Below are 23,301 nucleotides of genomic sequence, written 5' to 3' on the forward strand. Positions count from 1 at the left end.
GTCTCAGAACTCAGTTTTACTTATTTTTGACCATTTTAAAATATTGTCAATAGAAGACATGCAAACTAATATTCTAGTTGTATTAGCTTGGGAAAAGAGCTTTATATAGACATCAGTAGCAGCTATGTGATTGAAAATTTGTAAGGATTAACAAAATAGTCTATGTGAAGTTCTCAGATACATGTATGACATTTAGTAAGTATTCAACAAAGGTTAATAGTTGTTTTTGATAAACAGAATTTTTCTTTTATGTTTCTGGCTTTTTCAGTGTTGTACTAGCTTTCTGTTATAGCTGTAACAGCTTATCACAGACTTTGTGGCACAAATAACACAAATTCATTCTTTCATTTTTGAAGGTTAGATGTATGAAATGTGAATCACAGGGCTTATAATTAGGGCGTCTTCAGGGCTGGTTCTTCTGGGGACTCCAGGACAGAATCTATTCTTTTAATCTTGTGGCTTCTAGTGGTTGCTGACATTTCTTGGCTCATGGCTTTATCACCCCAATCTTCACTTCTGTTATCACATGGCCATCTCCCTAACTTTAATAATCTTGTCACCCTGTTACAAGGACTCTTGTGATTACATTGGACCCACTTTGGAATCCACGATAATCTTTCCCATGTTATGATCCTTAAATGAATAAAAGCTGTAAACTTCCCTTTCCCACAATAGGTAACATATTCAGTGAATATGGGTATTAGGACATGGACATCTTTGGGAGCCATTATTTTGTCTGGCACAAATGCATTCACTGTCTTTCAATTTTAACAATTATTTTTTAAGAAGTACAAAGCTTTATTAGTCTTTTTTGTTTCCTTTATGAGAATTCTAATGACCTATTGGCACATAGGACAAATGCTTATATTTCTTTTCCTGGCAACTTTGGTGGTCAGATTCTCACTGTGTAGTACCTAGGGGTGACTACTGAGCACCTTTATAAAAGATCACTAATTAGTTGTACTTTGTTCGCAGACCTTAGAACTGAATTTTCTGTTGGTTAGAGCTCAGCATTCTGACTGCTCCCATGAACTGTGGATATGGAGATGGCATCTGTGCCACAGATCATTTGGGAACCTTTGGAAGCATTTTTGCTTGTGAAAACTTGGGCAAGGTACCACAAGAATATTGTGGGTAAAGGCTATGAATGCTGCTACCGATCCTACAGTGCACAGCATAGCCCCCTAAAACAAAGGGTTATCTGGCCCAACATGTTAATAGCAGTGGGGTTGAGAAACCCTGCCATAGGGAACTCTAAAAACTAGAATTGCTCAGACGTTTGCTTTTCAGGGTATGGTCCGTGGATCATCAGTCTCTTTGAAAGCTCCCCATGTGACCCCAAGATGAAGCCTTAGCTATTCTCCCAGTATTCTACTCTCCTTACAACTTGTTACGGCTCTGGCTAAATTGAGTTGAATTGGAAAAATAAAATTTTAAAAAAACTTTTGCCACATATAACAAACATCAAAGATGGAGTTCTGATTAACATAAAGCCACATTTTCTTGAGAGCTGTAGTAAGTTTCTTCAATATGTTGAATTTTAAAGAAACCAAAATGTGATAAGGGTCATGTTTAGCCAACTACCCATTAAATATATTGTCAGGAAGAGCTCATAAAGGAGGGCAGATCCACTCAGGGAGGATCATGTTGATAGCCCACAAGACCGATGATGGAATATATTTGCTTTCTTCCCTGGCTTTGTCACTGGCCTCATCCAATCTGCTGACTTGGGAACCCAAAAAGTTTCTTCAATATGAGCTTTGAAGCTGAATTACAGTGGAGGGCATGATGAATATGCAGTGTGTAAGAAAGGTGAATTAGAAAAGTGGCAGATGGAAACCGTGTAGTGTTTCTGTTTATGCTTTCTATTCTTGTGCACAGTGCACTTTCCATTTTGGCTAGGTCATCCGTTTACTGGATTTTCTCCTGTCACCAAACAAGTATGAGTTATATTGAGTTTTACAGAAATTTTGGGTAGCATATGGAATATTTCCCTTTCCCCAATAATTCCCAGTAGTTTAAATCTGGAATTACTACATATGGTTAATTCAGCTAAGGTGATAGTTGGCACCATAGTCCTATAAAATGTCCAGTGGTTTTTAATAATAAAGGGTAATACACATCCGACTCTAAGCATCAATGTTTAATACTAATCATACATTGTTGTATTTAATTTTTTTGTAATAATATTCTGAGGTGGAGATTGTTCCCTTGTACACTTTACATATAAGAGGACAGAGGTATAGAGATATTAAGTATTGTGTACATGTTATACAGTTGGTAAGAAGTTGAGCTGTACTTCAGACACAGGCATTTTTACTCTTAATCACCTTTGTTTATATTTCTTGATGTCTCTCTTTGCAGACCATCAGTTTGTACTAGGGATTTTCTGAGGGGTAGCTGGTTACACTAAGCAAGTCTGGACTTTGTAAAGGATGATTATATCATTTTCAGATGACTTTGATATTGAGACCTTTTTCAAGGAAGCTGCATCCCAGCCACCATTCCTCTAAGCACGATGCCTCGGCCTTTCGAAAGCTCAGAGAAAGGCCTAACGTCTCAAAGTACACCTACTTCTTATTAATGATAATGTTATGGAAATAGACTTTTTTCTATGCATCTTTGTAGTCCCACTGGTTTCTTATTTAACTGCTGTGAAGTTGTCTTTATATAGTTGTTCACATGGTTTCTGATTGAAACACCATGATACTAAGCATTGACTAGAATATAAAATCCAACCAAAGGTAGGTTATTGTAATTTCTTCCTTTAAACTTTTAAAAAATCACTTTACTCATTTTAAAGTATTCATTGATTAACTTTATTATAGTAAATGTAGTTCTGAAGCATAATGTTAAAAAACTCATGAGTCATAAAGATACAAAATGTACACATGTCAAAGATGCATTTAATTCACTAATGAAAGAACTGGAAGGAAGACATGTTAAAACTAGCTTAGAGAAGATTTCAGAGAACCACAAATTTATATGCGGTAAAAGAATTTTGGAATGGATTTGCCACAACTGGTATGTATATAGAGCAGTGATCAGTTGCATCCCACCAGACCACAAATAATTTCCATTTCTACGGACAGGATTTACTTGCATTGCTGTTAATGTTCTAGAAGTTATCTTTTCAGAGTTGTGAAATAGCATATCTAAAGACAAAGGTACACAAGCAGGACCAGGTAGTCCCTAGAAGCTCCAACTTTCCATCAGAAGATTATCAAGTAATCTCTATTGTTCATACCAGTATCTCAGATATTTTAATTAAGTCCTATCCTGTGGATGCATCTACATTTTTTTTCATTAGGTTTTACTTGGTATGCGATTGTGTTTTCTCAATGCAAGTGTAAATACATACATACATAAATACATACATAAATGTATGTGTAGATCCAAGATATTTGCAAAATATTTTTCCAAATTTCATTTAGTTATCTACCGCTTTTTGCCTGTGTATCCCCAATTTTCCAGCTTAGAGATACCACCTTCACTCCCACTGACCTCCCCTCCTTTTTATTTTATTTTTTTAAAATTTTTTATTGGAGTTCAATTTGCCAACATGTAGCATAACACCCAGTGCTTGTCCCGCCAAGTGCCCCCCTCAGTGCCCATCACCCAGTTACCCCAACCCCCCGCCCACCTCCCCTTCCACTACCTCTTGTTCATTTCCCAGAGTTAGGTGTCTCTCATGTTTTGTCACCTTCACAGATATTTTCACTCATCGTCTCTCCTTTCCATTTATTCCCTTGCACTAATTTTTATATTCCCCAAACGAATGAGACCATATGTCCTTTTCCGATTGACTTACTTCACTCAGCATAATACCCTTCCAAGGTGCATCCACGTCAAAGCAAACAGTGGGTATTTGTCGTTTCTAATGGCTGAGTAATATTCCATCATATACATAGACCACAGCTGCTTTGTCCATTCATCTTTCGATGGACACTGAGGCTCCTTCCACAGTTTGGCTATTGTGGACATTGCTGCTATAAACATTGGGGTGCAAGTGTCCCGGCGTTTCACTGCATCTGTATCTTTGGGGTAAATCCCCAGCAGTGCAATTGCTGGGTCATAGGGCAGCTCTATTTTTAACTCTTTGAGGAACCTCTACAGTTTTCCAGAGTGGCTGCACCAGTTCACATTCCCACCAACAGTGCAAGAGGGTTCCCCCTTCTCCACATCCTCTCCAACATTTGTGGTTTCCTGTCTTGTTAATTTTCCCCATTCTCCCTGGTGTGAGGTGGTATCTCATTGTGGTTTTGATTTGTATTTCCCTGATGGCCAGTGATGCGGAGCATTTTCTCATGTGCTTGTTGGCCATGTCTATGTCTTCCTCTGTGAAGTTTCTGTTCATGTCTTTTGCCCATTTCATGATTGGATTGTTTGTTTCTTTGCTGTTGAGTTTAATAAGTTCTTTATAGATCTTGGATACTAGCCCTTTATCTGATAGGTCATTTGCAAATATCTTCTCCCATTCTGTAGGTTGTCTTTGAGTTTTGTGGACTGTATCCTTTGGTGTGCAGAAGCTTTTGATCTTGACGAAGTCCCAATAATTCATTTTTGCTTTTGTTTCTCTTGCCTTCATGGATGTATCTTGCAAGAAGTTACTGTGGCCAAGTTCAAAAAGGGTGTTGTCTGTGTTCTCCTCTAGGATTTTGATGGACTCTTGTCTCACATTTAAATCTTTCATCCATTTTGAGTTTATCTTTGTGTATGGTGCAAGAGAGTGGTCTAGTTTCATTCTTCTGCATGTGGATGTACAATTTTCCCAGCACCATTTATTGAAGAGACTGTCTTTCTTCCAGTGGATAGTCTTCCCTGCTTTGTTGAATATTAGTTGACCATAGAGTCGAGGGCACATTTCTGGGTTCTCTATTCTGTTCCATTGATCTATGTGTCTGTTTTTGTGCCAGTACCACACTGTCTTGATGACCACAGCTTTGTAGTATAACCTGAAATCCTGCATTGTGATGCCCCCGGCTCTGGTTTTCTTTTTTCAATATTCCCCTGGCTATTCGGGGTCTTTTCTGATTCCACACAAATCTTAAGATGATTTGTTCCAACTCTCTGAAGAAAGTCCATGGTATTTTGATAAGGATTGCATTAAATGTGTAAATTGCCCTGGATAGCATTGACATTTTCACAATATTAATTCTGCCAATCCATGAGCATGGAATATTTTTCCATTTATTTGTGTCTTCCTCAATTTCTTTCAGAAGTGTTCTGTAGTTTTTAGAGTATAGATCCTTTACCTCTTTGGTTAGGTTTATTACTAGGAACAGGAAGAAATAGAAAACCTGAACAGGCTGATAACCAGGGAGGAAATGGAAGCAGTAATCAAAAACCTACCAAGACACAAAAGTCCAGGGCCAGATGAGATGGTGTCCCAGGGGAATTCTATCAAAGAATTTAAAGAAGAAATAATACCTATTCTGCTAAAGCTCTTCTGAAAGATAGAAAGAGATGGAATACTTCTAAACTCGTTCTATGAGGCCAGCATCGCCTTAATTCCAAAACCAGACAAAGACCCCACCAAAAAGGAGAATTATAGACCAATATCCCTGATGAACACAGATGCAAAAATTCTTAACAAGATACTAGCCAATAGGATCCAACAGTACATTAAGAAGATTATTAACCATGACCAAGTGGGATTTATCCCTAGGATGCAAGGCTGGTTCAACACTCGTAAAGCAATCAGTGTGATGGATCATATCAACAAGAGAAAAAACAAGAACCATATAATCCTCTCAATAGATGCAGAGGAAGCATTTGACAAAATACAGCATCCATTCCTGATCAAAACTCATCAGAGTGTAGGGATAGAGGGAACATTACTCAGCATCTTAAAAGCCATCTACAAAAAGCCCACAGAGGGATCCCTGGGTGGCGCAGCGGTTTAGCGCCTGCCTTTGGCCCAGGGCACAATCCTGGAGATCCGGAATCGAGTCCCACGTCGGGCTTCCGGTGCATGGAGCCTGCTTCTCTCTCTGCCTGTGTCTCTGCTTCTCTCTCTCTGTGTGTGACTATCATAAATAAATAAAAATTAAAAAAATTAAAAAAAGAAAAGCCCACAGCAAATATCATTCTCAATGGGGAAACACTAGAAGCCTTTCTCCTAAGATCAGGAACATGACAGGGATGTCCACTCTCACCACCGCTATTCGACATAGTACTAGAAGTCCTAGCCTCAGCAATCAGGCAACAAAAAGAAATAAAAGGCATTCACATTGGCAAAGAAGAAGTCAAACTCTCCCTCTTCGCAGATGACATGATACTGTACAGAGAAAACCCAAAAGCCTCCACCCCAAGATTGTTAGAACTCATACAGCAATTTGGTAGCGTGGCAGGATACAAAATCAATGCCCAGAATCAATGGCATTTCTATACACTAACAATGAGACTGAAGAAAGAGAAATTAAGGAGTCAATCCCATTTATAATTGCACCCAAAACCTTAAGAAACCTAGGAATAAACCTAATCAAAGAGGTAAAGGATCATGATGTATTTTATATCCTCTTTTTCACTTTTGATTTTATTTCAATTATTGGTCTTATTTATTATTATATTAGATAGAAGTTTGATACTTATAATACAAAGCTGGTTATGACATTCAGTTCTGTAAACTCCACTGGCTTCTCACCCACTTAAGGATGTGGTTCAGATTTCATGAGAAACAAACTGTATCTGTACAGGATTCTCTCTACAAGTTTTCAGACTCATGTGGTGCCACTCAGTCAGTAGGTGTGCCAGTTACTCCACGGTAACTACAGCCCCTACTCCAGTATGTTGGTTTGTAGAACATTCCATAGCATTTTATGACAGGTTGCTGTACAGCAAACTATTCTATATATAAATCTCAGGATAATATTTAAATATGGAACTCACTCATTATGGACAGTTATTTGACTGTTCATTATCATATTCTTACCACCTTAGAGGGAAATCTGTCAAGAACCATATGACTGAAGATATTAATGACATTTTAGCCCTTTAGCCAGGTTATGAATGAACTTCTGCAGATCATACTGATCTTAGTTATAAGGTCTGGAACTTTAACATTTTGTTGCTAGTCAGACTCTATAAGAATGAATGATCTTCTGGTTAGGATTGTGTTAAAAAACAAAAACCCGAACTTTGGACCTTTTTGTAAAAAATTATTCTAGTGACATAATACTTCTTTTTGATTATTTAAACATACACACTTGTCTGCCCTTCAACCTGTATTGAATAGATTGCTAAGTATATAGTTTTATTTTCACTAGTGGTTTTTCAAATGCAGCATGCACTCTTTTTATCCTCTTCTACCTGCATCTCTCGTCCATCACTGTTTAAACCCCTTCTACCATGGTCCAAAGTTAGCTTAAATGTCATCCTCCTCTGAGAATGTTTTCATAACCTCTCCAGGCAGCACTGAGCACACTCCATAGACCTAAGAATTCTTCTAAAACCTATCCCTTTAGTATAATCATTGATTTTTCAGGTCTCTTCCTTGGCTACAGTGACCATTTCCTAATGGTTTTGTATTCTTAAAACTTAAGACAGTATCTGAAATATGGTAAGCACTCAAATTTAAAGTAAATGTATAGATGTCTTCATAAATTCTAGAAATAAATATCTCACATATTTATACCCATATTTTGTAGATGAGAAAACTAGGACTTAGAGATGAAGTTGCTAGGAGTAAGACTCCTACCCCACTTAGTTTTCAGTTTAAAACCCAGCTTTCTATGCTTTATGATGAAAGTAGAATAAAACAAACCAGTTCTACTTCCTTCCTTTTCACTTCAAAATTGAAATTTATATACATCCATCTATACTTTTTTCTCCCTTTCTGTTTTTATAGCTTGTCCCAACTTGCCCATACTGATATCTCTCCTTTCTAGATTTACCTCCTTCCTCTGGTTCTGCTTCTCTTTGCTTCTGTTTACATATAAGTTCTGATCTTTCCCATTCTCAACTACAGTTATCCCTCACCTCAACTCTGAACTGTGGACTCTACATCCTGTCATTTAGGAACAAATGAATGAAACTTATGTTCCTCATTAAATTTTCTGATTATGCCCCCATTTATTTAATCAAAGTAGTAGCCAGTATCACTGGCAGTATCTTAAATCTAAAAGCTAGATTTGTCTCTTTTATCCTTAAAATACATAAGCTCTCCTTTTACTGCCTAATTTTCCCCTTCTCCCTTTGATTCCCTTTGCTATCTCATAAATATTTGTAAGCCTTCTCCTCTTTGTTTTCTATGCTTCATTCCCATTTATTGTATTCATGTATTTAACTTAAGCTAAAATTATGGTATTATCATCTTCCATCTTTACACTGAGCTTCTGGCTAATATTTTAATTAACTACAAGACAATTCTAGTAGGAGATTCCACAGACTGTTCAAAATATATGTGCCTTAAATATAATTTTAAGTACTTCTCCATCAGTGCCCAAAATGTCTTTTCTATTTTTATATATTGGTAAATAAGATCATAATAGACCTGGTTGCTTAAAATAAATGCCTTAGATCCACTCTCAAACTTGCTTTTAATGCCACTTCCTTTAATATCTGTGAACTGTATTTATTCCCAAATACATTATCTTTTTTCAGCATTTTACCTCTACTAAATTAAGGCCGACCTTCATCTTCCTATACCATTGTCTGCTAAGTAGTTGCTTCCACCTACAAACTATGCTTTCTAAAACAGTTAAGATTATTCATTTACAAGCTTCCATTGGTTCTTTGTTGTCTATACTGCAAAGAATTCTTAGAATTGTGTGAAAAGAAAATAGGTCAGAATTTTAGGTGAGTTGTCATGTTCTGAAGAAACATATTCAGTATACATAATGTTTTCATGATAAAAAAGATTAAGAAAGTGAAGCTGCATGAAATATTCTTAGATGAAATTAGACAGTATATGAGTGAAAAACACTGTAGGGGGCATGAAGGAAAAGTCCCAGATTCTTACCTAGCATATCTTGCTATTAACAATCCCACATTAGTATCTTCAATTTCTTTCTTAAAATATATATATTTTTTATCTTTTTAGAGAGAGAGTGTGTGCCAGCAGAGGTGAGGGAGGGGCATGAGCTTATGACCAGAGCTGAAATCAAGCATTAGACCCTCAACTGACTGAACCACACCCAGGCACCCCTGACATCTTTAATTTCTGTCACTGCAGCCCACAACCTGTGATCTATTTACACTTCCCTACTAGAACCTGCCATTTCACATCCTTTCTGTATTAGTTTCATTTTGCTCCTGTGAGAGATTACCACAAATTTAGTGGCTTAAAACAGCCCCAATTTTAATGTCTTAGAGTTCTGGTGGTTAGAAGTTCAAAATGCATTGGACTCACTTGGTTAAAGTCAAGGTGTTGGCATGACTGCATATTTTTTGGAAGATCTAGGGGGATAATCTGCTTACTTGCCTTTTCCTGCTTGTGGCCAAAGTCATTCCTTGGCACATATCCCCTTCCTCCATCTTTAATGTGCATCACTCCAATCTCTGACCTTTGCCTCTATCCTTCTGTTTTCTCTCTATGAATATCATTCTTTTACTGCCCTTTTATAAGGATGCTTGCTATTGCATTGGTCTCACCTTAATGATAATATCCCATCTCAAAATCATTAATTTAACCACATCTGCAAAATCCCTTTGACATGTGAAGTAACAGATTCACTGGTTCCAGGATGTAAATATGTTTGCAGGTGGGCATTATTCTACCTACCAGAGGGACAATTTCAGTTATACTTTATCCTAGACCCAGAAGTCCCTTTGCCTTAAAAAAAATATTTCCTTTATGACCTGAAATGCCTCTTCCTCTGAAAGCTCTTTGCTGTGACTTCAGCAGACCCAACCTGAAGCAGAATAGATTTTTCCCTCTACTCCCTCAGCACATTATACTCACCATATGGCAATAGGGCCAGTCTAATTAAGTAGGTTAAGCGTTTGTCTCCTTTATTGGTCTATGGACCTTCTTTATTAGAGTGGATCGCGTTGTCTTTGTGTCCCCACTATGCTGTAGCACAGCATCTTGTAACTAGTATATGCCTAATAAGTATTTACCAAATGATGAGTTTGCCAAAATTCAACTGCATGTATTAGCAGCCACATTCATTCTTTCATTCATTCACTTTTGTAGCTAAAATTTACTGAGCCTTAGAAATAAAGAGATGGATAAAACACATTCACCCTGGTGGAACTTCAAGTCTGGGAAAATAAAGACATTGTAATTAAACAGATAAGCTGATAGCTTGAGAAAGGATGTAGAGAAAGCTGGTATATACAGAAAATGTCAAGGTGAGAGGATGTGAGTTGCATCTATAGTGTTGACAATAATGGCAGCAGCAGTCAACTGCAATGAAAACAGTAACAACAGCAGCTTTCATTTATTGACTGTTGTATGTGCCAGTGCTCTTCTAGTACTATGCTATATACTGTAATGATACCTATTTTTCAAATGAAGAAACTAGTTTCAGAGAGGTTATTTGCCCAAAATGACACAGCTAATAGGTTGTGAAACTGGGATAAGAACCTACACTGACTGATTGCTCATAACCATTGTAATATGTTCATTCTGTGTAAGGTTTAGTAGTGGTTTAAATGAAATCAAATGGTGATGGTATAACAGGAAATAGGCAGATGATTTCAGGTCCATCTATTCATAATTTGAAGCTACTTGAAATGAGGTAATTGATAGGATGAGCCCACCATGTGACAATAAGAACGTACATAAGAACATCACTATATTTATATATACTTTGCATTGTGATTTGTGGGTAAGGATTTTAATTATGCAACAAATATGGCAAAGCTTGGGTGTCTATGACTGGATATTTTTGATCTGTATTTCAAGATAAGATAAAATAAATTATATTGAGGTTTGTAAAGATTATTGTACATTGACCAAGATGTGAATGTGTTTTATTCAAGTTGTTGAATCTGTGATATGCTATATATTTTTCCCGTAATACACAGCATATCAAGAGATTCAATTAAGGATCTTGATGTTGCCAAATTGATGCTTTCCAAACCGATTTAGTTTTAAAAAATAAAATTTAAAACTAGCTGTGTGCCTTATAGAAATGAAATGAGTGAGGAAGTATTATTTTGAACAAGAGTAAGGTAATAAGATAGTTAACTGGAAGGTCGTACAGTATATAGTTGGATCCTGGAGTTTCTTGGGTAGCACTGATTAAACTCACACTGAGAGAGGAACTGATTCTCACTGCTAACCTGAAGGCTGAAGATATCAACTTGAAGATTTCCTGCAGCTCCAGTTAGTGCAGTGCCTGGAAAATGGGATTCAGGTTTTAGGAATGCATGACTCAGGATTGCACTGTAATGTGGCAGTTCGTCAGATGTGTTTGATGAGTTAGCTTTTCGGACTAGGTTTCATTTATGTCTTTATGCAAACTTAGGGTCCTTGGTTAGAAAACTGAAACAAGCTGTCGTCATTTAAAGGAGCTGGAGTTAAAATAGCTTATTCTCAATGCTTGTGTTAAAAATTCACTGACTTTTTGACTAAAATGATGATGGTATCACCTTACTGCAAGTGAATAGATAGTGATTTTGTTTTGTGAATTAAAATGTGTCTTAACAGACTTTTATTAATGCAAATGAATTAATCATTTAAAAATATTCAGAGGTAAAAAATATTCAGAGGTATTTGAGGCAGTAGGAGAGCAAAATATGTGACTGTCAAACTACCATTTCAGCTTCCTCATTTTTAATAAAGTCATAGTGATTGAAAGCTGAATATGATCAGTCCTCAACTGTCTTGCAGAGAAACTTGTGCTGTCATGGATTGACAATATATTTGAACTGTGTTCTGACTTGCTACTTTTTGAAATTCAGTCTTTCACCTCTACTATCTCAGTCTTATACAAAAATAAAAGGACGATTTTCCAAGAAAGACAGTGTTTCATTTCATTTAATTTCAAATGAAATCTATCCCCCTTTTGAAATCCAAACACTAGGCTAATGTCCCTTCTAGTATCCCTCTGAGAGCCTTGTAATAGGAAGAAGTGATGTATTTTTCTGTAGCTTTCAGAGACAGACAAGAGTCTTAAAATTCTCTTGAAGTATCTTTTAGTAAAGCTTTTTGAAAGAGAATTGTAAAATTATAATTAAATCTTTAAAGGCATAGAATTTACCATTCCTTTTTGATTGGAAGGAATGATACACAGTACAATAATATTCTATTGTATGATGGAACATTTAAAAATGTCAGTGCTTGGTAATTTATATTAAAAATAAATTGTAAGTGATATCCTTTTGAAGGGATTGTTTCCACTTATTTAAATAGAGTTAGTCTAAACAGAAATTCTAAACCTTAAAGGGAATCTTAAGATTTTAAAATATTTTAGGGTCCCTATAGAGACATAATTTTGGCACTACTGGTTTGGATTTTACTTAGCAACTATAACATATAGGAAAACATAATACAGATCCTGTTCATATTCTTTTATGATGTTTATTGCGTGCATGATCAAAAGTTGAACAAAAATCTTAACATATTACTACATATTTTTTAAAAATGTATGTTTTTTTTCTTTTTTATCTTTGCTTTAGGGAACAGCCTTTAAAAGCTGGAAGATGAAAGCTCCGATTCCACACTTGATTCTCTTATATGCTACTTTTACTCAGAGTTTGAAGGTAGTGACCAAAAGAGGCTCTGGTAAGCAGTGTATCTTCCTTTACTCTCATTTTTATGGCTTGAAATGATGGTGCTATATTCACATCTGTGCCATTTCTGGAGAGATTGAGAATTAATGGGGGCTCACCTTGTGGAAGTATTGCAGACATATTTTTAAATGAATGGAGCATACAGAGAATTAGAAAGGTGGGAATACATTGAAAAATGTGGTTTATAGCATCAATTATTATGAATTTGAATGGACCAATCCCAAAAGCTTATAGTTTTCATTTTGTAGTGTGATTTTCAACGTTCTTTTTTAAAGGTGTCGTTTTAACTTTTTCATGGAAATATTGTGATTTATTTTCATGTTAACTTTACTGTTACCATTTCAGTATTAGCTGTGCTTAGGGCAGATTCTTTTGAGGGTTGTACTTCAGCTGATTTGCTGGATTATTCTGTAGATACTTAAAGAAAGCACTAGAGTTAATAAAATATTATGGGGAAGCATCCTAATGTGTTAGGAGAAAATATAGAGGTGAAGTAGAATGTAATAGGAAAGGAGCTGCTAAATAGAATAATGTTGAAATTTACAGAAAATTTTGTGTTATAAGACATCATCGTTTTCAGTTGACATTTGGAGTGAGTGAAATGTATGAGGCAATTGATAAATACTGTTACCAGTATGGAGTTGTATTTTGTCTAATAAATGACTGATAATGCAAAGCCTTGCCATGCTCACATTTTATGTAGGGTTACAGAATTTTTGAAGCTATTGCAAGGTGTTGTGATTATCAAGAATTGGATAAACAAAAGTATTTTTTGAATTCAGAAAGGAGGGGATGAAATGGTATAGATGTGGCTAGTGCAACCATTCTCAGTCCTTTAGGTTAAGAGGCTTCCAACTCATATTGATTATCTAATGAAAAAGGTCACATGCCAGGGAAGTAGAGAATAAGTCTGCCCTCATGAGCTTCCCCCTTCCCTTGGATGAAAGTCTGAGGAGGACTTGAGGGGTATTTGTGCATGGACAAGGGGATGATGCAGGGTTGGGAGTTAAAGGAATTTTACTGAGCCTCTTGGCTCTAGAACTTTTTGGTTATTGTACAGCTGTTGTATCTGTCATTGATGTGGTTGTAGACAATGTGAAAAAATAGTATTTCTCTGTTGACTCATTATTTCACATGTTCCTTTTGGTGGCCATTTGTTAATGGAGAAAAGCCTAGAGCCAGGATTATGATGTAGTGGCTTTCATAATCTGGGCGGATTTCTGGCAAATGGCAGATATTTTGATTTCTTTGCCACTTTCACAGGAAGTTGAGCATACCTATGGGAGTTCCAGTAGGTACAGGGGGAACAAGTACTTAACATGGATCTTTGAGATACTGACCACGTAAAAGAGAAACATTTAACTATATAAGTATTGTAACAAAGTGAAACTATTCAAAATAGAAATATTTATTGAATCTTAAAAACAATTTTCTCTGGTGACTATACTTGGTGACATAAAATTTTTTTCAGTTCTTTTTGTGTATGTCAGATTTAAGATTGATGTATTGAAGTGCAAATGTGACTTTTTTTTTCCACCATCAGATAGTGGTGACAGATCCATGCTATATAAATTCTAGTTTTAGGGGAAAACTTTTATTAAATTGGGATTTACTTTATTTGTTTGAGTAGTGTGGGAGAAGAGCTAGAAATGTGGGACAGTTGGAAAATTCATAACTCCTTCTGCTCCAGAGACATGAGAAAAGTCAATGACCTGTCTCAAAATCAATTTTTAGTTTAATGATATAATTATTTTAGGAGTGTGGTAATAAGATGCTGCTCTGCTTGGCAGAAGTTCTGAGACCTTGTTCTCCTGTTTACAGATATAGTTGTCACATAGCTACTTAATACCTCCAAGCCAAATGTGTTTTCTGTATCATAATGTAAAAGTGATAAATAAGGCAGATACTGAGATTAAGTGGCAGGTTTGATTTGTTTCCTGTGTAATGTGAGTTAAGATAGCTTCTCCCACTATTTGTGTTAAGATCCAGCTGGATGAAAGTTTGCTTTTTTGATTTTTGAATATTAAGTGTGCGATTTAGGAATAATGTTACTTTACCCATATACTTTAGAAGCTTCCACTGATATCAAAGGCCTTCAATATAAATGCATGCAAAACTTTAGAACATGACCTGAGAGACCAGATTCAATCCTTGGTTGTTATATGTATACCCAAAGTGATATTTAAACCAAAACATCATAAAACTCAATTTTTAATATTTTAACCAAGGATGTTATGATGACATAACTTCATTATATTTAATTTTTTCATTAAATTCATAGCAATAGGAGTATAAGGCAATGTGATAAAAATATTATATCTCCAGCTTGTTTATGAAGACCTCCTATTGCTTTCAAATTAGTTCTGTTAATGAGAAACAAATACCTACTTCTACATTTTTATGGAATGACCATCTGTGTTTATCTAAAGTTAATGCTATATACAAGTAATGTGACATACAAAATTCAACATTACAACTGATTGTATATGATTATAATCATATTTAATATGCTCTTAGTTATTAAAATATCTAGCTCTGGTTTTTTAGTCACAGTGAGTTAAAAATAATATTCTAGCGAAAGACACATGAAAAGCATTGCATTTTAAAAAATGTTTACGGGCACTGAGGGGGACACTTGATGGGATGAGCACTGGGTGTTATTCTGTATGTTGGTAAATTGAACACCAATAAAAAATTAATTTATTAAAAAAAGGAAAAAATGTTTACTGAATTTTCAAAAAGATTTATAAAATTAAAAATAAAAAAGGAATTAAATGATAAGAAAGAACAAGGATAAGTAGCCCTCTTGGTTAATGTGTGAGATCAAACATCAAAAATTGATTTTTATCCCCTGGCCTTGGTGCCTCTGGTTTTATAAATTGGGCCGGACGTGAAGACTGAGCCATTAATCTTTTAAGGAGAGGATGCCAAGTGCATTCCTCTTCTACTTGATCTATGGAGATCAGTAATAATGCTCTTCAGTAAGCTACATATCTGCTTCTCTCAACAAAGGTGCCATGGTAATAGGCATCAGCTGAAATGAGTGTCAGGTACTAAAGTATATGGGTAAAGTAACATTATTCCTAAATTGCACACTTAATATTCAAAAATCAAACAACAAACTTTCATCTGGCCAGATCTTAACACAGATAGTGGGAGAAGCTATCTTAACTCCTTTCCATTTCTTTGCTTTCTCTTTTCCCTTCATCTTTCCCTCCCTCCTTCCACTCCTCTGTCCTTTTTTATATTAGTGTATTTGCAAACAAAAGAACCGATTTTGAATATTCCTACTGTATCTTTGTAGAAGTTTTTTTAACTACAAAAATATTGTTACTACTTTATTTGAATGGTTAAAGTCCATGAAATACTATGTCTTAAGGTTATTTCAAGAGTGCAGAATGTCTCTGTTAATAATGGCTATTAACTATTTTTTTATTTTCTGTGACTAAAAGGATTTGGAATATGATTCAGAGGCAGGTACACAATATAAACTATTGAAGGACTGTTACCAAGGTATGGGTATGGTATATTTTGGGAACTAAAGTGTGAGTTGTGATTTGGCCCAAGAGTTGGGGTTGCGGAATATAAATGAAGCCAGAGGGACATGGATATAAAGATTTGGGAATAGAAAGGGATCCAGACCTGTTGTTTGTTTCTCTTTGCTCTTATTCCCATCTCTAAAATGTAAGATGATAAGTGCAAGTACCATGATTTATATATGCTTATAACCTCCACAGTGCCACATCTGCTATGTTTTTCAAAGTCTGGATTCAATAAAATGTCTTCATGCAATAACGAGGGCATGAATGTATGAATGAGTGACTTTAATGTTCAGGCTGGGTTATATCAGTGAGGATGCTACAAGTATTAGACAAATAAAGGTAAAATGAAATAAACATTTAGGAAAATCTTTTCTTAAATAGAAATTAGTATACTATATAATATGAGATCATTGAAGTGCAAGATAAAAACTCCGAATAAGTAATGTCTAAGACATGGTAAGGGTTTATATAAAGACAGTGAACCTTTGTGAATGATGAGTGTCTTCATGAGCTTGAAGTGCATTTCAAAATCTTCTTTAGAAGGGAAAGAAAATAATTCTTTAAATATTACTGTATTGGAATTTTACTACATTTAGTGCTGCTTTAAAGAAGTATTATCATTATGCAGACATTCTGGTTTTAATGATACTGCTTAATATAGACCACCATGTAAAGGGTGTAGTTCATATTTACTGACACACAATAAATAAGCAACTGACTTCAGTATAGAAAAAAAGTATTCACAATTACTAGAGCATATAGAGAATAGTCAGTGGCTATATTACTACAAACCAAAAAGTACATCTTATTCTAGAAAGTATTTAAGATGTGTAAGAGCTACTTAAGGCAGCCAGCTATTAGAAAGTAAAAGGTTTACCACAGAGAGTTTATCTTCTCTTCATTCTAGAACCTGACAGTGGACACCTGTTTGTGTAAAATGATTTAGATGCAGTTCTTTCTGACAGTAAGAGGAAGTCTCTTAAGTTTTCATTGACTTGTAATTCTAAGCCCAAATAATTTATACAAGATAATGGTAGTTAAAATCACCAAATATACAGTTTAGGTTCTAAATTTTGTATTTGTTATTTCTGGATCTTCATTTCCTTAAGTGAAATAAATTATGCTAGTGTGTAAAGAAATTGAGATTTAACTGAACAGGAGTGAGAAAGTTTGGTGGGGTGTTTCTATCTCATGCCAGTGTGATTTATATGCATCAGCTCTCATGGGCATTCCAGAAAGTCAGTGAGCTTAATGCCACATGATTAAGAGACAACATAGTCCCCCAGCATCTGCCTTTTATTATGTTACCATGTGTTTATTCCCAGTTTGCCAAATATGTCAAAAAGTATGAAGCATTTCTCCAATTTTTACTTTGGAATAGCTTATAAGACCAAACTTCTGAGGCTTTGTTTCTTTACTTTTTGGAGGAAAAAAACACATTTTTTCTTGAAAAAAATCCCCTCTTCTATTGATCTTGTTTTTAAAATAAATTCTGAAATTAGATCTAGAGTAATTTTAGTATTCATTTGAAATAATGTCTTGAATTAGACTGTTTAATGAACAAATGTAACTTAACCCTGATAAAATTATCCAGTATATTTGTTTACTAATCATCTGATATACCTAAAAATTTCACCATAAATTTGTTCACCTTTGGTTGTCAGTGCAATTTTATATAGAATTGGTGTAGATTAATGTCATTTGTGGAGACTGATGCCTGGTTCATGGTGAATTTATATGGAGAAGATAAAAGTCAATATGGATAAGTATTGCAGGTTGAAAAGGATTTAAATGGAAGAGGAATACTCCAAGTTAAAAAAATCCATCTGTGCGTCAGTGTATCAAAGGATAATAAAAGATCTATCCTTCTATGTATTTAAAGGGAGAAGTGAGGAGTAGGGGCAGAACTGAGGAGCCAGTCGATGGTGGGCATTTTAAGTCATGTTAAGAAATTAATGTTCATTCTAGGGACAGAACGGAGGTGACCACTGGTAGGCCAGCAAGTGAGCCCCTAATCCATGATGAGTCTACTGTAGGCTTGAAGATAATCCATGAAGTGCTCAGAAATTCGGGACACTTTTGTGTTAGTATTCTATTGATGCTTTCACAAATAAGCAAAAAATTCAGTGGCTTAAAGCAACACAAATTTATCATCTTAGAATAGTGGAAGTCAAATGTCTGAAATACATTGGCAGGACTGTGTTCTTTGTGCAGCCTCTAGAAAATTTGCTTCAGTATGCTGTCATGTGTTCATTGGCTACATACATTTTCTGGCTCATGGTCCCACATCATTCCAACCTCTACTTATGACGTCACATCTTTTTCTCTGGCTCTAATTTTCCCACCTTCCTCTTTCCCTTATAAGGGCCCTTACAATTACATTGGAACTGCATAGAGAGTTCCAGGAAAATCTCCCTATCTCTAGATCCTTAATTTAACCAGATCTGCAAAATCCCTTTTGCCATCTCCTATAACAAAGTCACTTGTTCCAGGGGTTTTGATGTGGATATCTTTGGGGAGGTGAGTGGATTTTTCTGTCTATGGTGACTGATAATTACCTCAGTTAGTCAAACAAATTTATTACTGCATTTGGACTAGAGGTTAGAGAATGGGTGGTCAGTCAGGAGCTGGATAGGAATGGGGGAAGTTGAAATTTTTTTTCCTGAAGGGGAACCATGTGATCTGTGATCTATGAAGAAAGAGAAGTGTAGTTGGGGAAAAAAAGAAAAGGGAAAAGAAAACAGGGCAGAGAAAGAGGAAGGGAGACAGGAAAGAAGGATAAGAAAGACTCTTCCGATGCTTTGGATCTTGATAACTTTTAATTTTCTTCTGCACCCTGCAAATGTGCTCTCAAAAATATCTCTCCTTTTTTTTTGTGATATCCCAAAGGAGTCTGTACTACTTTCAATCAAAACTGCCTGACACGAAAATGGCTTCCTGACTCAAAGTAACAGCAATGAGAACAGGAAAGAAGAGAGAGCAACTTTAAAGTTAGAACCCATTGAGTTTAATGATTAGATGGATGTTTGAAAAAATAAAGGTAGAGAAAATAATTCTGTCATAGGATTAGATATCATCCATTATATTAAAAGCTTCCAAAGAACAGAAACTTGAAAGGACCATTTATTTAAATAAAACAGTAGGAAAGTCTTTCTGATTAATATGAAGCCCAAAAATTGATTGAGCATAGAATATGACTAGTTTCATGTGTCTTGCCAGGGGATTTTGGATTTTATTTTGTAGAACAAAGTTTTGGCTGAGATATTTAGCTACTTTGCAAATCCTTTTAGTAGTCATTTTGGTCTGTGAGGTTGAGCCTCAGGTTTGAGAGATGTATTCATTGTAGTGTCTTCTACACATGATGAAGAGGAAATTCCTTGATAGATATGCAATAGTGCTGTACAAGTGTTTGTACCAAGCTATCAGTAAAGTGGCCTTTACAGAAAAGACAAGACACACAAAGAGTCAAGCTATAAAGGGTCACACATCCAAGTGACATGGTCAGATCTGTTTCTGAACAGATAATACTCCCTGTAGGAAAGACTATATTGGGATTCCAGTGTAATCAGTCGGGTACTCAAAAATCATACTGAGTTACATTTAAGGGCCTGAAAAGCAGTCAAAGGGACTGAGAACATGTTTCTGGAGAAAAGTAAATGTGGTCAAGTGAATGTTTGGAGATAGGTTATGAAATCATTTGAAAATCAGTTATATTGATGATATCACCAATTAGGAAGAGGGACTTTTTTTCTTTTTTTTTTGCAGGGAGAGGCGATGGAATGAGTTCAGTTTGGAACATAGGAGCTATGACAATCACTGAAAATATTGAGCTGATGAATTTATTGGTCTGGAGTTACACCAGTTTCCTATGGCTGTCATAACTAATTACCACAAGCTGAGTGACTTAAAACAATAGAAATCTATTCTCTCACAGTTCTGGAGGCTAGAAATCCAAAATCAAGGTGTCAGCAAGGCCACATTACCTCTGAAGGCTCTGTGGGAGAAAACTTCCTTGTCTCTTCTAGCTTCTGGTGGCTTCAGGTGTTCCTTGATTTGTATCTGCATAGTTCTAATCTCTCTGCCCACGTCTTCACATGACCTTCTCCTCTATATCTCTAATCTCCCTTTGCCTTTCTTTTATAAGGATATTTGTCACTAGATTTAAGGTCTGCTTCAATAATCCAGGATGATCTTGAGCTGGAGCAAGCAAGGAAAGAGGAAATGTCCTTCTCTGATTTCCTTCACTCAGCATAATACCCTCCAGTTCCGTCCACGTTGAAGCAAATGGTGGGTATTTGTCATTTCTAATGGCTGAGGAATATTCCATTGTATATATAGACCACATTTTCTTTATCCATTCATCTGTCGGTGGACACCGAGGCTTCTTCCACAGTTTGGCTATTGTGGACATTGCTGCTATAAACATTGGGGTGCAGGTGTCATGGTCTTTCACTACATCTGAATCTTTGGGGTAAATGCTTCCGCACAGCAAAAGAAACAGTCAACAAAACTAAAAGACAACGTACAGAATGGGAGAAGATATTTGCAAATGACGTATCAGATAAAGGGCTAGTTTCCAAGATCTATAAAGAACTTATTAAACTCAACAGGAAAGAAACAAAAAATCCAGTCATGAAATGGGCAAAAGACATGAACAGAAATTTCACAGAGGAAGACATACACATGGCCAACAAGCACATGAGAAAATGCTCCACATCATTGGCCATCAGGGAAGTACAAATCAAAACCACAATGAGATACCACCTCACACCAGTGAGAATGGGGAAAGTTAACAAGACGGGAGACAACAAATGTTGGAGAGGATGCGGAGAAAGGGGAACCCTCTTGCACTGTTGGTGGGAATATGAACTGGTACAGCCACTCTGGAAAACTGTGTGGAGGTTCCTTAACGAGTTAAAAATAGAGCTACCCTTCTACCCAGCAAGAGGCAGTAGCATTAAGAAACAGAAAGGAAGGTACAGATTTGATTGCTAGTATAGTAAAGAATTGATAAAATTAGTGGCTAAGTATATATGTGGAGAGAGGAAGAGGTAGAAGTTGATTCTAGTCACTTTTATTAAAGTTCTATTGAGAATTAATAGCTAATGTTGCATTTCTAGTCTGCATTCTTCCTGGGAAGATACATTTTTAGGCTTCAATATGGTCTGTCTTTTGCTGTTTGGCTTTAGACCTGCCCACTGCACATCTGACATAAAAGTCTGGGTTTTGGAGCTAAATCCCTCTTTCATAATAGATCTCTTACACAGAGCATCTTCCTAAAGTCAGTATATACTCCTGAGAGTTTCAAGTTTCTTCTGTCATATGTGCTTGTAACGGAGGATTGTATCAATTTCAGTGAACTACCTCAAAAGAACATAGGGATATTTTTAAAGGTGTCAGGCTTTTAAAAGAAAACAGTATGACATGTATGCATACATTCACACATATACACACATACATCCACATACATACGTGTGTGTATACAGTTAACACATTTATCAAGCAATCACTATGTGCCAGGTGCTGAGAGTTCAGAAATGATTAGTATATGTGATTGCTGCATATTTTAACATCTGTGTTTTATTTACCCAACTAAATAGTAGAGGCTCATTGAGTGTAAAAATATCTTACATGTGTTTATGTATATGTCTTTTAGAATCACTGTGCTTGAAAGAGTCATTGCATAATTAGTGCTCAATACATATTTGTATTTGATTGCTAGATTTAAGCATGTTGATGAATCTCATCACAACACTGTATTTTCCCATGGCGATTTATGTGCATGTCATAACTCCTCCCCCAATATCGGAAGTTCCTTGAAGAACGATCTCTTTATAGTTAAACTTCACTTTTTACAAACCCCCCACCCAAGGCCTTGCACATAGCCTTCTGCAACCAATTGTTTAGTGAACAAATGAATGAATTTAACTTACATGAAATGAATAGTTTATTGGAGTTTACACTCCTCTGGAAAGGGAGAATTAAATTTTACCTTTAGCTGTCAAAGAGATCTGACCATCCGTGGTTATTGTATATAATTCCCAGCTGGAATGGTAATAACTGAAGCCAGACACACTGAAGCTATCCTAGGGAGTGGATCTTGAGGTGGCATTTCTTCTTTTGCTCACAAGGGCAGCTTTTAAAGTTATTTCATTGTAATGGGAATTGTGCAGCTTTTTCCTCCTTCTTATCCATGGAGTTTTTGCCACATGTATGCATACATAGGTCATTCCATGAAGGAGGACTATACACACAAAATGAATCCTGCATGGAAGGGTGCCTGCCAGGAGTGGGGCCTGAGCCCAAGCAGCTGCTCAGTGCTTCCATGTCTCCTAAGACAGATCACAGCAAACCCTAGGAATGCCGGTGAATAGAAGTGGCCTACAACATTGAGGGTGTTTTATTTTAATTCAGAACATGAATTAGTTCAATTTGGCAATTTGCACATTCATTCTGCCACTCTGTAACTGACATGCTTCTCTGCAATGAACAGTGGTGACTTACTGTTTGTTTCAAAGGCATGTTTTTGCTTCTTTGGGGGACGTGCTTAGTTTGTTTTGTTCAATTTTTAATGATACATGATTTTATTTTAAATTTCTTTGGAAACTGCTTTGTATCCTAGGGTTTCCGGCTTTCTATGAATTGAGGGGAGGTTATTACCTTCTAAGTTTTCAATTAGGAACACAAAGCAAGTTTGGAAGCTCCATTGGGATCTTGTAAACCCTCTCAAAGCATGTTCTGAATGAGACAATTTTTGTGCAACCAGCTCTAATTGTCTGAGATGAGACAATCTACAGAAGCTAATTGGAGAGAGTCTCATTCTGCAGCATGCATGGGGTTGTACAAGAATAATTTTTCTTCTTTTGATTCTTTTTGTTTGTTTATTTTTGGAGGTTTTTGTTTGGTCAACTCTTCCTTTTTGTACTTAGTATTTTTATTTAAGGGAATCTTTTTCTCAACTTTAACTTATTCTCCAGAGATAGGGTTTAGACTTTGGGTTTATATATATAGTCTTCTCAAATTCTGCATAATGATCCATCTTTCTTATTTAATAAGGAATTGGTAAACCATTGAT

The 23,301-nt window shown here is 36.0% G+C and overlaps 1 protein-coding gene across 1 annotated transcript in view; it reads left to right on the forward strand.

Moving 5' to 3' along the window:
• The first annotated feature begins 1,027 nt into the window (after window positions 1-1,027).
• Window positions 1,028-23,301, forward strand: part of IL1RAPL1 (interleukin 1 receptor accessory protein like 1) — a 1,192,989-nt gene continuing 1,170,715 nt past the window's right edge. Inside the window, exons 1-2 of the mRNA XM_055337995.1 lie at window positions 1,028-1,114; window positions 12,571-12,676. Of these exons, the coding sequence (XP_055193970.1) occupies window positions 1,028-1,114; window positions 12,571-12,676 (193 nt within the window). The remainder of the gene's footprint in view (window positions 1,115-12,570; window positions 12,677-23,301) is intronic.

Source organism: Nyctereutes procyonoides, unplaced genomic scaffold (assembly GCF_905146905.1).
Source record: "Nyctereutes procyonoides isolate TBG_1078 unplaced genomic scaffold, NYPRO_anot_genome, whole genome shotgun sequence".
Lineage (NCBI taxonomy): Eukaryota > Metazoa > Chordata > Mammalia > Carnivora > Canidae > Nyctereutes > Nyctereutes procyonoides.